Raw genomic sequence first — 15,769 nt, 5'->3', positions numbered from 1 at the left:
CCACTAGACGGTGACTTCATGAGGTCAGGGACTGTGCTCACCCTGTTGGTCACTGTCCCCACACTCACTCTCAGCACTTGGCCACGTGTGTGATGAATGAATGAATGAATGAATGAATGAATGAATGACACCAGTCTCTCATCAGGTTGAAATCATGACTCCAGGCACCTGAGAGGTGTCCACATGGGCCTTCAAGGGCCGGTGTCTCTGGAAATAGGGCTTATAGAGTTGCTGACATCTGATATCACTGAGGGTGCGGCAGGATGCTGGGCTCAACAGAGCTACTGCTGCACCATTTCTTGAAAGAAATGCATTCAAAATGCAACCATCCCAGGAAACAACAACCTGCATAGAGTGTTCTCTTTGCTTTCTAGTGTTTTCCCTACTTAAAAATTAACTTTATAACTTCCTCTGATTATAAACACAACATATGTCCACAGTAAGGCATGTAGTCAATACGGGGAGGTATTTACAAGTCAGGGCTCTAACAGAGAAAACCAGCAGGGGATCACACACACGCCACACCACACACTCACACCTCTCCCATGGAATCGGTTGTGCCATTGCAGCCGCTGGCAGGCCTGAAACCCACTGGGCCACCCGGCAGGAGGAAACCCCGGGGCAGGCACCGATCAGCTCCCAGGCGGAACCTCTTCTTCCCCAGGGAAGCTTCGGTTCTGCTCTCAGGCCTCGGACTGAGTCAGGCCGCAGGTTGTCCAAGATAATCTCCACTCACAGCCGCTGGCTGAAGGCGGCACCCCGTGGACCAGCCGGGCCGGCTGAACACACCGTCACGCACACGGGCAGAGCCTCGGAGGGACTCTGCAAATCGGAGAGAAGCAGCGAGCGGCCAGCGGGAAGGGCCGGAGCTGTAGGAGATGGCTCAGGAGAGGAGCCCCACGCGGCCACAGACACGGGGACAGCCGCTCGCCCTCACTCGGTGTGACATGAAAGGCACTAAGGTCAGAGCGATGTTTGCCTCTAAGAGCAGGGAGGGCCCCGGGGGCCTTTTTGGGCACCGGTGATTCTCTCTCGCTCTGAATACTGTGCCATTTACCGCTACCACACACGGACCGCGAGGGGCTCCCGGGCCTGGTTCTCCGACGCAAAACTGACCCTCGGTCTCGGGGTCAGGCATGTTTATGGGGCAGATGCTGGAGTCCTTGGCCGGGGCAAGGCGCCCGCTTCTCGGGGGTCCACCAGTGTGCCTGGCCTTCCTGGTGCAGACTCAGCTTGGGCCTCGCTCACATCTACTGTGAGGCAGAAAGATGTTTTGGCCAAAATTACCTGCGTGTCCCAGGCCACAGGCTTAGTCTGCCTCTAAGTAGTGAGCAGATGAGAAAGTATGAGCCTTCCGGTGACAATGACACCAAGCTCACTGCTGAAGGGATAACAAAGGAGTTGAAGGCTCGAGTTGGAGGCGAGGCTGGAAGGCTTTGAAGGAGGAGCTCGTAAGGTGCATTTTTTTCTCTAGTGGGCGGAACATCCTGGAACACTCTGGAAAAGGAAGCCCACGTGGCAGCTGCTTCCCTAAACTGACTGCATAATATGGACCCGCCTCCTCCTGCCTGCATCTGGCTCTGGGGGCTGCTAGGACCAGCCTGGCCCTCAGCCTGGCCCACAGTTCCCGTTGTGAGTCTGTGCCAATGGGACCCGGGTCATGGGCAATGACCGGGGCAGTGACACTGGACCCTGCGCTCAGAAGGGCCCCAAGCTCAGTGCTGAATGTTCTGCAGTCGCAGTATTGAAATTCTCAATAATGTCACCACCCCTGCATTTGTGGTTTGTCAGTGAAGCTGGTGGGACAGCGAATCGGCTGCTGGGGACCGGAGCTGAGCACCCCCTGTGCCGTGATCCCTCCTCCTATCGCCTCCAACAGCAGAAGAGAGGAAAACATCATGTATTTCAGTACCTTGAACAGCACCTTTCCTGCTTTTCCAAGGAGGGGCCCATGCTTGCCCTGGTGGGAGCAGCAGAGGCCTGCACAGGAGCTGCCAGCAACCCTGCTCGGCGGGCCCACGGGCGCCCTAGACTCAAGCTGCCGAGGCTGCTTGGGGACAGTCCCCACGACACACTGTGTGAGCAATTGACAGCAGCTCCCCACAGCCAGCCTCTAAGCCACCCTGCCTGCAGCAACGCCCCAGCCCCATAGCCACAAGGCGCCCTCCTTTGCAGTTTCTCATGATCGATAAGCAGAGACCAGAGTGAGCATTTACCAACTTCCACAGTCAGTTGGCAGAGTGGTTTTATATCGGTGGAATCTAACAATTAAAATATCAGTTATTTTTCCTAGTAATTTAGTTTCATTGGATTTTACAGCTGCGAATGGAGGGTGGGCGGTTCTGGTGTTTGACTTTGAGGGTGCTTGTTTCCTGAGCTTCCCTGACGATGCTTCTTGCTTTGTGACTGGAGGGCTGTGGTCCTGCCCTTGGTTCTTTCACTGCCCCATCACCAGCCTGCATTTCCATCCTCCAGGCACTTTGTGTGGGTCTGAATAGGAAACCCTCAGCGGCATGCTAATCCCTGAGAGGCAGTGGCATTTCCGTGGGAATGCAGGTGTGGCTGCCTGGTAAGCCTCTCGGCAGCGGAGGCATCTCAGCTACCTTCTGGATAAAGCGGGATGTTTTTATATTCAAATCATAGACTTTTCCCCTTAAAAGTCATGGTGAAACCTTCCAGTCACGGATCGGGCAGGTGTTTAACTCACTTTTTTTTTTTATTGTTCAAAATATTACAGATGTCTCCCTTTTTCTCCCCATTGCCCCCTCCACCCCGCGCCACCCCCAGCCCCTCTCCACACCATTGTCCGAGTCCTTGGGTTGTGCATATGTGCGTATTTCTTTGGCTACTCTCTCCCCCTCCATCCACCCGCCCTCCTCTGTCCCTCTGACATTTATTTGTCAGTCTCATCTGTGCTTCCATGTCACTGAATCTATTCTGTTCATCGGTTTATTAAGTTCTTTAGATTCCACATATAGATGAGATCATGTGATGTTTGCCTTTCTCTGCCTGGCCTATTTCACTTAGCACAATACTCTCCAGGTCCCTCCATACTGTCCCAAAGGGTACGAGATCCTTCTTTACAGCTGCGTAGTATTCCATGGTGTGAATGTCCCACAGCTTTTTTATCTACTCACCTACCGATGGGCACCTGGGCTGCTTTCAGATCTGAAACTGCTCACCTGCTTTAAGTCAGCTGTGGGTCTGCCTCAGTTTCCCAAAGGGCCACCCCTCCACTTCTAAAGCGCCCCTCCGCTGGTTGTGGGACTGTCTGCAATACTTCAGCCCTGAGCTGGGACAATAGCCGCAGACTCAAGCTGCCTTCTGCTGGTCCCCAGAGGGTGGCTATTCTTGGGAAGGCGCAGGAATGAAGTGGGTCACTTAACACCTGACCTGGCCTTTGATGAGGGTGGAGAACTGGAGAAACGAAAAGAATTCTCTGTGCATCTCTGAATGGCCCGTTGACACGTCTCTCCCTCCCTTTGTTTATTCCATTTGATTCGAAAGTGAGCACTGAGGACAGAGGCTTTGTGGTGAGCAGGGGCTGCAGCTGGCGGGGGCACAGGCCAGCACAGCCACTGGGACCCCTGGGGGTGGACAGGGAGGAGCAGCTGAAAGCCTGCGATGGGGACCCGGGAAAAGCAGCCACTGGGCACGTGGGCTGGAGGTGGAAGACGGAACCCAGGATGGGCAAGAGAAACAAACCTGCGAGCTGAGTGGATCGTGTGTAAGAAACTGTATATAGCCCACGTGGTGGTCATGGAACTTTTATTTTTAGTAGTAGGAAACTTTTTAAATGTGCCAGGAACTTATAAAAAAAAAGCCAGCTTGCTTGTGAGGACAACTGCCATTCAGTGGACCTCATCCTGTCTGCCCTTCTCTGGCCTCGTGGGAACGACAGCGGTGACCCTGCGGGTGACTTGGCCGTGCTCTGACCACTGCCCTTCCCGCTGCGAAGGGGCAGCAGCCTTGTCTCAGTGCCCAGGGCCTGCTATCCCAGGGCGTCCATCGGAGAAAAATGTGGGCGGTGCGGACGCCTGTGTCTAAGCCAGTCTGAGAGCCTGCAGTTCCTGTGCAGCCCCCAGGGCAGCCTACTCCCTCCTGTGACATTTCAGCCAAGGATGGATCTTGGGATGGGCCTTAAATTGCATGATTTATAAAACATCCTAAACTGGGGGGGCTTGGCCTGCTCCCCAGCAGGGTGGCCCTTCTCTGCTGGAACAGAAAACCAAGAACATGCAGTTCTATTGTAAAGTTTTCTTTTTCTAGAATAATGGAAATGAGAGTGGGGACAATCAACGTGCTGAGTTTTTAAAAAACATTTTATTTCCAAGGGCAGATAAGGATTTTGCTAGGCAACAGCCGAGAGCTCAGCGGCCAGGGAACAATCAGTCTGTCTTAATAAATAACCAGTGTGCTGCGAGGCTCCTACATACAGCACACCCGCTAAATAAATAACCCCGGGGCTGGGCAGCCAGGACGGTCCCTGGTGCCTGTGTGTCGTGGGGTGAGACACAGTCTGCACTGGGGACCCCTTCCAGGCTCTGCTCTGTCTTCCTGGGACCCCATAGGGGTCCAGCAGCATCAGGGCCCTTGGTGCTGGGGTGACAGGAATCTCAGGGTGCTCTGGGGCCGGCATTCCCGGTGCCCCCGACCCACTTGGGCTTGGACAGTGTTTCCGCTGCTCACTTCTCACAGTGGTTTTCGGGTGGGTACAGAAGAGGAGGTGCCGGGAGTCTAGCTCTGCCAGTTTCTCATCCAGTTGTCAGGTTCTTGTCCTGTGCGGGTGGGCTGCTCGCTGGCTGCCTCCTCCCTTGCGCGGCTGTACCCGACTGTCTTCCACACGCAGGTCCCGGTGTCATCGGAGCCCCTCCTGTGCGGCACTCACCCCATTCTAGCTTCTAGGCCGAGATACCTGAGAGAGGAGGGCACCTGTGTGCCCCGTGGCATCCTGCCAGGTGCCGCGTGGAGCCACAGCCACGGCACTGCCTCGCTGCTGTCCCACGTGCCACGGCTCGTCTAAACAGTACCAGGACTTCTCAAGGTGGCTTTAGTGTCTTCTCCAGGTGCATGTGCAAAAGGCAAAGTAAGTCACTCTTTTCAACACGGGGCCTTTATTTCAGCTTTTCCTTGAAAGACAGTTTGTGAAGGACAGGCCCCGCCTCCCTCTGCAGGGCCGAGTGGTCAGTGCTCCTTAAACCTGAGAGAAATAAAATATTGCGGGTGACACGGGCGCAGCGGCCTGAGGACAGATGCTGAACTCCTCCCCTTGCACCAGCCCCCGGGGCGCCAGTGTCCCTCCCCTCTGCGGGGTCTCGGGGGACAGAGGGGCAAGCGGAGAGAGGAAGGGGGGCAGGAGGCCTGGCTGAGCTCTGCAGCTGCCACCTGTGTGGCAGAGCCAAGCTCAAAGAACAAAGGAGGCCGTTTCCCTCGGTCTTCCACCCAGACCCTGGGGCGCCATGGCAGGTCCCCATCCACACCGGCGTTTATCAGAAAGGGAGAGGGGCACGAGCTGTGAGGAAAGGGAAGCCGGGGCGCTGTCTGTCTTCCTTTAGGACCAGCGGGCGCTGGGGGCAGATAAGCCAGAGCGACATTTTGGAGCTGAGTTAACTTTGGGGAGGCCAGGAGCACTTACAGAACTTGATCCTCTGTTGCTGCCCCCGGGCAGCCCAGCTCCTTGTGTATGAGGCGGATCAGGAACTGCACCCAAGACAAAGACAAGGCTGCCGAGTTACTGCTGTGGAGACCCCGAGGGCTGGGGGGACCCCGAGGGCTGGGGGGACCCTAGTTTGGGGAGACCCCTAGTGCTGGGGAGATGCCGAGTGCCTCAGGCGTAGACCCCAAGTGAGTGCTGGGAGACCCCGTGTGCTGGGGAGACCCCAAGTGCCACAAGTGGAGACCCTGAGTGAGTGCTGGGAGACCCCGCGTGCTGGGGGGACCCTGCGTGCCACAGCATGCCCACTGTCACTGTGAAGACCAAGTCCTGTCCCCACTGGAGCCCACCGCCTGGCTCTCTGAGCCCACGCCAGGGGGTCTGCCCGTGGACACTGCCTCAGAACTTTAAGGACTTAAAGGCCCAAAGTGGAGCAGAGGGAGCTCCATCCACGGGCCGTGTAGGCTGAGCGCAGGGCTGTTGCTTAGGAATCACTATGCAGGACATGCTGCCAGGACAGACTTCAGCCTGACCTCTGGGTGCACGTCATGTTTAAAATGAAATGAGTCCAGTCATAGAATGCCCAAGTTGGTGACACAGGGAGGACGGGAGAGCTGGGCAGGTGACTGAGAGCCGTCACCAGCCACGGGCACTGGAGGCTGCAAAGGCCGTCCCGGGAACAGCCTTGGCCTGGACCCAGAGCTCGCTGCCCACCCGCAGCCTGCAGGTGCTGCTGAGCACTCTCCCTTCATGGCCCTTCTCACACTGAAAGGGCTCAGAGCCAGTTCACGCAGACTACAGACTAAGCACCACCCCAAATCTAACTGGTTCTTTTTGCGTTTCTCTAGTCGTTCCCCAAGTGTGACACCAGCCCCCAGAAGAGCTCACCCTCCATGATGGGCAGTGCCCTGGGGTAGTACCCAGAGGGTCACCTGGCTCTGGGGGACCACTGTGCCACCAGGGAAGGCAGCGTGGGTGCTGGAGGAGGGTTTCGAGGGATGGTGTGAAACCCACGCAGCCACATGGGACCGAACCTCGGTCAGAACCTCGAGGGCGCGACATTTGTTTCCTTAGAGGCCTCAGGTTCGCGTGGGGGCTTAGAAGCACCTCGTATGTACAGTGAGTTCAGACTAGAGAGGAGGCAGTTTCCCGACAGGTGAGACACAGCCACCTTGCTGGACCAGGGCCGTGGTCACACAATCATGGTGGTAAAGGGAGTGGGCAGGCACGTGGCTGGCGCCGAGGACAGTGCCGGCAGCAATAACATTTGTGTTAGACAGTTGATCACAGAGAATCTGAGCCTCGACCTCCCACTGCAGCATGGCCTGCTGTGTCTGAGCTGGCCTCTTGTCAACATCAGGTCTACCAAGTCCCAAATGTGAAAGCGTTAGTGGGAAGAAGCTTATGATTATAGAAAGTGGATCACTAAGCGAAAGGAGAAAGGGAAGAAAACACCTGTTACGTGTGGGTGTGGGACACGCTGTAAACAGCAGGGACAATCTGAAGGACAAAGCTCAACTCCTGAAACATGATGGCAGGAAGTTCCCATCTGTGCGCCGAGTTTCTGACAGGGAAGGCACCCTCAGCTCTGGGTGCTGGCAGGCACTGGAGAGGGTCAGCCCAGGGACGTGAGAGCCCGGCCACTCTGTCTGACCACACGAATGGGCAGTTCCCCAGGCCTGCCGGGTGACAGTCCCCAGGCCTGCACGTTGCCTCTGCAGCCTGCCTGCAGCACCAGCAGCACACTGACCGCTTCTGCTTCTGTGTCTGATCTTTGTTTGACCAGGAAGAGGAAGGGTCTTGGACAGAGAAGTGGGGCCATGTCACAGGCCCAGAGTCCCAGAGAGCTGCAGGAGCCTTCCCGGGAGAAGGCATCACCAGTGTTTGCTGATACCATGGAGACTCGTGTGAAGGCTGCTAGGACGAGGGGTCAAGTGACTTACCAGTAAGGCACAGGCGTCTGCGAACATCAGCATGTAGAACACGTTGTTCCACCCCGATGGGGAGATGAGCCCGGCCAGCAAAGGGCCCAGGGCCGCTCCTGAAACAAGGCAAGTGGGCACACGTTGGTGCGAGAGGAAAAGTCTAGAACGTGACTGTCTGAAGCACCCAAGCCCAACAGATGCACAGAGTGGTGCTTAAACCCTCACTGATAATTAAGCAAAAGCACATGAAAACAACAGTGTCTCATTCTCGCCTGTCAGGTTGGTGAGGGGTAAAAAGCTTAATTATATTCGGCACTGCCGAGGGAATGACTGGCATAGTCTTTTTCTGGAAGCCAATCTAAAATATGTATTGACATTAAATGCTGATTCTTTTGATCCAATCATCCCATTTAAAAACTTTATCATAAAGAAATTGAATCTAATGGTATAAAAATGTCATTTGGAGAAGTATGTATAAGGTGTGTAGATAAAAATACTGTATCAGTGTTATTTCCTGATTCTGGTCATTGTACTGTGGTTATGTGAGGGAGCTCCTGGTTTTCGGGGAATACATACTGACTACATAGTTCCTGGTGAAGCGGCAGCATATCTGCAATTTACTCTAACGTGGTTCCGAAAAAATATGCATATGTATCCACGTGTGTGTGTTATAAATGTGTGTGTGAGACAGAGTGGGGGCGATGACAGGCAAACACAGTGTGAATTGTTTATACTTGTTTGCAACTTTTCTTAAGTCTGAAATTATGAACAAAATTTCACATGACTTGACCTAATACACACGGCAGCCAGGAAATAGGAGGAGGCACTGGAAGGGCAGACAAGCCCTAGCGAACATGAACATTATGAGAGCCAAAGCAGAAGTTCAGTCCAGAGCTTGGAAAGTCAAGAACATCTCTGAGGAAAACAAGCAAAGGTACAGACAGGAAGGGGAAAAAGAAACAAAAGAAAATTGAAGGATTAACCCAGCAAGTTCAACATCTGAATAATGTTTCCAGAAGAAAAAAAAGAAACCAAACAGAAAATAGCAGGAAAAAACTTATCAGACAACAGATGGAGGCCACTGTCCCAGAGACCAGGGCGTGTGAATGAACTGAGTGGGCCCCCAGGTGCCTGGGCACAGGGTGAAGAGAGCCCAGAGGTTTCCCAGGGGAAAACGAGAGGTCAGAGGTGAGGGCCTGGGCTGAGGACCACAGTGGACTTCTCCGTGTGACGAGAGAAGCTAGGAGACAAAGGATTGTCAACCTCGAACTCTATGGACAGACTGTCCCCCAAGCGACAGCAGGATTCAGACCCCATAGGCTTCCCAGCGTGCCTTTCCCCTCTGCTTCTGTCTAGTCGCGCAGCACTTCTGGGGAGAAATAATGATGGAGACAAAGTGGTGGGCAAGCATGTGCCGTTTCCATGGCGACAGTTTCCTCGGGGCCTGTGCACTGGAGCTGGCAGAGCCTGGAAGCCCGGGCGCCTGCCAGACCTCCGAGTGTGGGTGTGACAGTCCACCCATCAGCAAGGACTGCGGGTCAGTGAAGGGGTCAGACATGGTCCAGGTGGCCTCCACCACTCTCGTGGGGTAAGGGCGTTCAGAGAGGCCCCTTTACAGATGCAGAGACACCCCCCCTTGCCAGGAACCTCTGCTTCCCTCATCTCGAGAATATCAAGAATAATGTGTGTTTCACTGAATTCAACCCCATCTTTTGCTTTCTAACAGCAAACAGTGCTGCTGGCAGAGCCCTGATGAGCTGGAACACGGAGTTCACAGTGGGGCTGGACTGACTCACACAAAGGCCTCTGGGACGGGAGGCAGAGGGCAGGCTGTCACAGTCCCAGTTCAGTAGAAGGGGCTCAGCCCAGGAGTCCTGACTTCCGACCACGCGTATCTTCCAGCTGTGGGGAGTTTCTCGTGGGCCATGTGAGCCACGGAGAATGGCTGGCCTGCTCAATGCAGGGGAGTCGTGCTGCCCGGGAGACGCCGCAGGGCAGAGCACCCACCTGCCTCCTCCCCAAGAAATGCCCCCAAAGGGAATGGTCTCATTTTAAAATAAACACCAGAGAGGTGGGCACTAACACTATCCAGCAAATTCAAAGCCACCAGAGTCCAGCAAAATGAAGGAACCAAAGTTGAGGCCTAAATGGGGCTGCTATGACTCTGGGGAGCAGAAGCTTGAGCCCCAACTTCTGAATGACGGCAGTCAGGGCCGCACAGGCGACTCCAGACCTCGGGCAGGGAGCAGACACAGTGTATGTGTGAGCTCAAGAAAGGTCAAGGACACGGCCATTGCTGCCAGCCTGACTGGCTGATAGGAACAGGCTGGCGGCCACCAGTGCCCACCTGCCCCTCTCTGAGGGTGAGTTTCATATGTCACCAGCTTTCTGTCCTTCAGGATATTGCTACTGAATTTTCTCCAAGAACCTCTGCGAGGCTGCGAACACTCAGAGTCCAGCGTGTTGTGGGACCCACTAGTTTTCCTGTCATTTACATTTAAATAAGACCCTGTCCTGGAGATGACAGTGATACACAGTCACAGTGGGCCACGGGCTGGGCCCAGTTTGCCAACAGATGGCTTTAATGAAAACCCAGTTCTTTGACACGGACGAAAATGAATTCCAACCAGCTACAGTGCCCACTGCTTCCAGAACCTTCGACCAAAGCGGACAGACAGTGCCCCAGGCTCTCGTCCCCTGGGTTGCTTCCCATCAGCCCGTATATTAAGGCCAGTTGATCCCAACATCACCAGAGCAATTGGAATCGCGGCGTCCGTTAATTAGGACATGACAATGCAGTTCCCCTGTGACCACAATTAACTTTCAAAGCTAAAAATATCCACGTACCTACAGACCCGGTTCCATCGATGATGGCAGTCACGGTGGCGAGGGCGTGAGAGTTGCCTTTCAGACTTTTATGAGTCCCCTGAAGAGAGGAAAATCAGGTGTGAGGCCTGTCCCAGCAGCATCAGAGGGAGAAATGAAACTAGTCGTCCCCACAGCAATTTACATAGTGACTGTGCAGAGCAATTCAGAACGTGGGGGTTTTCCACTGGAACTTACCTTGGAAAAGTGGGCAAAGTGTCAGGGTGGCTGCACTTACAGAGCCCACTGCTGTCATGAATGGAAGAGGTGACCACCATGGCCCATGCCTGCCACCCCCACCGCCCCAACTCGGCGCTGAGATGTGGCCACTCACCAGGTCTGCGGAGACGGCGGTGGTGATCAGCGCATACGGCCCGCTGACCAGGGCCCCACACAGGAGCAGCATGGCTGTGGAAACCAGAAACCAGAGGGGCAGTTAGTGAGCAGAACAGGGCCCCCACGAGCCCCCACGGTCTCAGCAACCCCCAGGTGGACACCCTGCTTTTACAAATGGGTCCTGGCCCCAGTGGGATGCTGGGAAGGTGGCCCACACATCCACATCCACTGGGGGGGGGTGTAATTGTCATAAACGCCTTCCTTTAGCCTTGCCAAAGACTTGCTGGGTAAGCCCAGCCACACTTTCCTGGAACTCTGTTCCTCCAGCTCAGTGGACGGCCACTGCTGACACACTAAGGGAGGCGAGAACCTGGTGCACCGAGTACACATGTGACCCGGGCAGCAAATGCCCCTGTCGTCTGTTGGCTACCACCAGCTACAGCCTTATCTGCAGTGGAAAGGACTTCTCTCTGCACCCACAGTGCCAATGGGGCCCCCACGGGAAACCGGCAGAGGTCCTGAGCAGGACCACAGTGCCTATCGCTGAAACGTGGTTACCTTCTTAAACCATCCTCTAGTTCACATTCCTCTGTGCAAAAGCATTTGGACCAGGGGTAGCAGGAACTCTGTGACACCCCCATCAGCAACCTGCCTCCAGGTAACTTTCAGTGGGATCACACAGCCCTCATCCCCTCAACCCTACCGCTGGCTTGTTAGGACAAAAACATTATTTCTAGGTGGCAGAGCTGCGAGTTGATAGTGCAGCCTGAGGAAGTTAAAAATAGCCCTCCAGTGTTACCCAACTGCCCCTGGAAGGGCGGCCAACAGGAGCCAGCTGGGAGGGTGGGCTGGGAACCTGGCCCGCCCTGCTCCTGCCCGCTCTCACCCGCCAGAGGTGCAGACTGCTGCCTCCCAGGTGACGTCTGGCTTCTGCGAGGGGCTCCTTGCCACTGGGCACCCAAGGCCTATCACTACCCAGGCCAGGTGGCCTGCACCCTCCCCACCTGCTCTCAGACCTTCAGATGGTCAGGCCTTGTGGGAGCAGGAGTCCCCGTGGGCCTCTCCCAATGGCCCCACCCAAAGAGGGGCCTGGGGACTCCTCTAGCCTCACCATATGCCACAGTTACACCAGCTAAATGCTCCTTGGTTAATTTTTCATTTCATTTCACCAAGCTGTGTGGTAAAAAATTGTGTATGAAAGAAAAGAGAGGCCTGTGGACTCACCTATGGTGGCTTCCAGACCCATCCTGCTGATGGTGGAAAATATATAGAGCTGTGATGGGAAAAACAAGGCAACAGCAACATAGTCGTGAAAGATTGCCCAGGAGTCTGTCTCTGAGAAGCCAGGCAGGCGATTCTCAAGCAGCCAACCAGAGAGGGGACAGCCCTAAATAGGACGCAGGCCATGCTCCCTAGTTGGGCGGGCTGAAGACAGGCGTCTACAGAAGCCACTGGCCTTGTCCCAGACATGCGGGTACTTACTGTGCTCACTGAGCTGGGGGACCCTGCGGTGCTTCCCTCTGAGCTACTGGGGCTGGGGCAGATCTCCCTGAGTCTAACTGCTGCCCCCAGCAGCTGTGCCTGGGGAAGCAGGAGTCCCAAGGCAAGGGGGCCACGTGTAGTCAGTTCTTTAGTAAGGGCCTTTGAGTGTCTGTGTTGGGCAGTGCCCACCCCCCCAAGATGACTGAAAACTAGGCCTCATTCAGGGGACAATCACAGCCCAGAGGAGTGGCAGACAGCCAAATAGCTTCAATGCAAGTGGATGAGTAATAATATCATATGTACTATTGTTGTAAAGGCAGTAATAATGTAATGTTTCACTTAATCCTCAAACTGACAGTGTGAGGTGCTGTCACTGTCACCCTCATTCTGAAGATAAGGAACTGAGCCACAGAGAGGGAGTCAGCTGCCCAAGGTCGTGCACTACTGAATACTTAAAAAGCAGTACGGATCCAGCTGTGAATGTGATGGGCGGGGGCTGGCGCCCACCCGGGACCCTGAAGGATCAGTGGGATCTCAGGGAGGGAGAGGGGAAGGGCCTTGATGGGGCGAGGCGGGGCCAAGGTGGGCCTGAGGGAAGCTGGGGCTCTGTAGGCCCACAGGGTTTGCTGGGGGAAGTTCTGAGCCATGAATGGAGTGAGCCTGGGTCAGATGGGAGAGTGCTTGCTGGTGGGAGGACAGGGTGGCTGTGTCCGAGGCAGAGGTTGTGGGGCAGGCTCACCGTCGGGGCTGCGAGCAGCAGCATCAGCCCACAGGTGGAAGCCCTCTTCTCCAGCCGATCTGAGATGACACCTGCCAGAATCCCACCTGCAATGCAGAAGGGTGGGTCCTGAGGTGATTACCTCCCTGGGCAGGGTCCCATGGAGAAGAAGCAGAAGACAGTGACAGCAGAGAGAAGACAGTGACGTCCTCTCCCAAGTCCCCTTTCACATCCCCATTGGCAGGAAGCCGCCTCAGCAATGCCTGATCCCCAAACAGGCCTCTGTGCTGTGGTCAGATGTGAGTGATCCGGTGGGCACCTCCCAGTAAGACAACAAGGGAGTCTGGGGGCTGGTTTTAGGCTGGCCCCAAAGCCCCTTCACCTGTCAGGGTACTAACAACAACAGTGTGTTGCCTGCTATGTGCGCCTGTCTCTGACGGAGTCTAGTTCACGTGCAGAGTCAGGTGGTACATCCTGGGGGACGCGTTTTCCTCTCAGCACTAAGTCAACTCAGAGATCCCAGGTGTTCCTGTGCCATTGTTTGCACAGCAGTGGAGCAGGTGGTGAGGGACTTACCAAAGATCCCGCCCACGTCAAACAAGGTGGACAGCTCCCCTGCCTTCTTGGCATCCAGGTGATCTGTTAAAATGACAAGGTCCTCCCATGATGCCCTTTTGTTTTGTAAGCATGATGCACACCAAGGAGCAGTTAGTTAACTCAGATTAGAGAAAACAAGCAGCCAGGATGTGGGTGGACACACAAGGAAGACAAAGACTAAACACTCTTAGCCCAGAATGAGTGCTGGTCCTGCTGAGTCTGACGTACCCCCGCCCCCTCTGGTTCAGTGTAGCCAATTACATGCAGCACAGGACAGAAGTGGGGTGCTAGACAGGGAAGGAACGCCCAAGCTCCTTGCTGCCTTTCCCTGCCCTCCCAGACCCGTCCCGGCTAACATGCCGGTCCCCTCACTGTCCCCTCAGCTCCCACCCTGTGAAATTCAGCCCTTCTGCCTCTGGCTCAGTCCCCCTCTCCTTGTCCTTATGACACTGCTGAGAACATGCAGCCTGCACTCCGCAAACCTGCACTCACATCTCTCCCCTTTGTCACACTCAGCAGAGCCGCATCTCCCCACATCTCAGGGGGGCACCTAGAAGCTCGGGTCCTCCTTGACCATTCCACCCTGACCATCCCCCACCCTGACCATTTCCATCTCCTTCAGCCCCCGGACTCAGGGTCTTTTCTCTGAGGAAGTTCTGGGTCCCCTCTTGTCTTTCTTGGGTATAGTCACACATAGCACCGGGAGAGCACACCACCCCTGAGCTGGTGTTTCTGTCACAGCCTATAGCTTCAGCCCTGCTGGACTTTGGAAATAAGCCAAACCAGCCTCTCTTCCCTCAAATCAGACCCCACCCCAGGAAGCAGTTTCCAGGTCAGATTATTAAGCATTTGTTAGCTCTGCTCCCCAGGGCCTCCGCTCCTGCTCACCAGCCTCTATGCCCCAAAGTGTGAGGGATCCTAGATTTAAATGCAGGCTGCCCGAGAATAGGAAGAGCCTCGTGGAACTGGCAGCCACAGCTGGGATGTCACATGCCAACCCTTTCACCCCACCAAGGTCATTACTATGGCAAAAAAAGTGCCCAGTCCAATTCCCATTTTGTCTATATGTTTCCACTAATCACGTTGTGGGATTCAAGTGTGTCTCTCCCATCACCGTGCATTGTGGACGCCTCTTCTTTCCACGTCTATGGAACCAGCAGATAAAGGGAGCTCAGATCACAGCCAGTGCACAAAACTGAACATCTGTGCTTCCAGCAACACGTACTCACCGACGTTGGTGATGTAGAGAGGAAGCCAGAAGAGGAACGTGTAGCTGACCAGCTTTGCGAAGAGCAGACACAGGGAGAACTCGACCACACCCTGAAAGAGAGAGCGCTTATCCCAAAGGTGCACTCACTGCCTTCATTCAAATATGCTACCGAGTCACACTCCCCAGCCTTTCATGCAACACCCGCAGCTCTGGCCTGGTGCTGGCACCTCCAGGTGGGCAGGGAGAGGGGCACGTGTGGCTATACTGTGCAGCCTAGGACGTGGGGTCACAGGACAACTGCCCAGCAGGCTCTTACAGCACATGGCTGCCTTTTTGAAACACAGTGTGAGGCAAACAGACACTGCGGCCTGTTCAGGGCTGAGGCCTCCTGTTTGGATCTGTCCGAGCCCTCATGCTGGCCTGTGCGTTATATAATCACGATAAGCGAAGTTATCAACAGGCCAGTGTCTGTCCAAAGTCCGCACAGACGCCCCTTTCGGAAACTCCCAGGCGCATGTACTCACGGGGATTTTCAAGGCCCCCGTGAAGCTGATGGCGGCCACGCTGTTCCCTCCGTCGGCTGGGAGGGTGACTACGTGGTTCTGACGGACTGAGCGCTTGCCCTCCGACAGCAGCAGGCACTGCATCTCTGGGTCCTGGAGACAGTGGAGGGAGAGGAAAACAAGGGGCCACCAGTGCTGGCTGGTTGCAGGGAGGCAGCACTCCTGATGACGAGGGCTCCACTGAAGTCTTGGGACATCTCGGGAACATTCTCACTGCAGCCGTTGCTTTATTATTAATCTTCATGTGTTTTTAGGAAATACTCACTAAACAGGCAAAACCCTGTGACCCAGCCATTCTAGGGATCTATCTGTGGAAAATAATCTGAACGGTGGAAAACTACTCATACAATAAAATGAATGTCTCCCCACCATGAGAAAAAGTGGTGAAGTCCATTCACATTAATGATACATCTCTCAGTT

The 15,769-nt window shown here is 55.0% G+C and overlaps 1 protein-coding gene across 1 annotated transcript in view; it reads right to left on the bottom strand.

Annotated features, from left to right (window-relative positions):
* Positions 1-5,631: 5,631 nt before the first annotated feature.
* SLC37A1 (solute carrier family 37 member 1) overlaps positions 5,632-15,769 on the bottom strand; it is a 34,482-nt gene continuing 24,344 nt past the window's right edge. Inside the window, exons 10-18 of the mRNA XM_087817835.1 lie at positions 15,311-15,442; positions 14,806-14,896; positions 13,556-13,618; positions 13,001-13,086; positions 12,004-12,052; positions 10,778-10,851; positions 10,426-10,504; positions 7,597-7,694; positions 5,632-5,700 (exon numbers count right to left, since the gene is read on the bottom strand). Coding sequence (XP_087673961.1) covers positions 5,632-5,700; positions 7,597-7,694; positions 10,426-10,504; positions 10,778-10,851; positions 12,004-12,052; positions 13,001-13,086; positions 13,556-13,618; positions 14,806-14,896; positions 15,311-15,442 — 741 coding nt within the window. The remainder of the gene's footprint in view (positions 5,701-7,596; positions 7,695-10,425; positions 10,505-10,777; positions 10,852-12,003; positions 12,053-13,000; positions 13,087-13,555; positions 13,619-14,805; positions 14,897-15,310; positions 15,443-15,769) is intronic.

The sequence above is a fragment of the Miniopterus natalensis genome, chromosome 6, assembly GCF_054644295.1.
Source record: "Miniopterus natalensis isolate mMinNat1 chromosome 6, mMinNat1.hap1, whole genome shotgun sequence".
Lineage (NCBI taxonomy): Eukaryota > Metazoa > Chordata > Mammalia > Chiroptera > Miniopteridae > Miniopterus > Miniopterus natalensis.
Note: the sequence above shows the minus strand (reverse complement) of the source record. Positions and strands in the feature narration are given on the sequence as shown.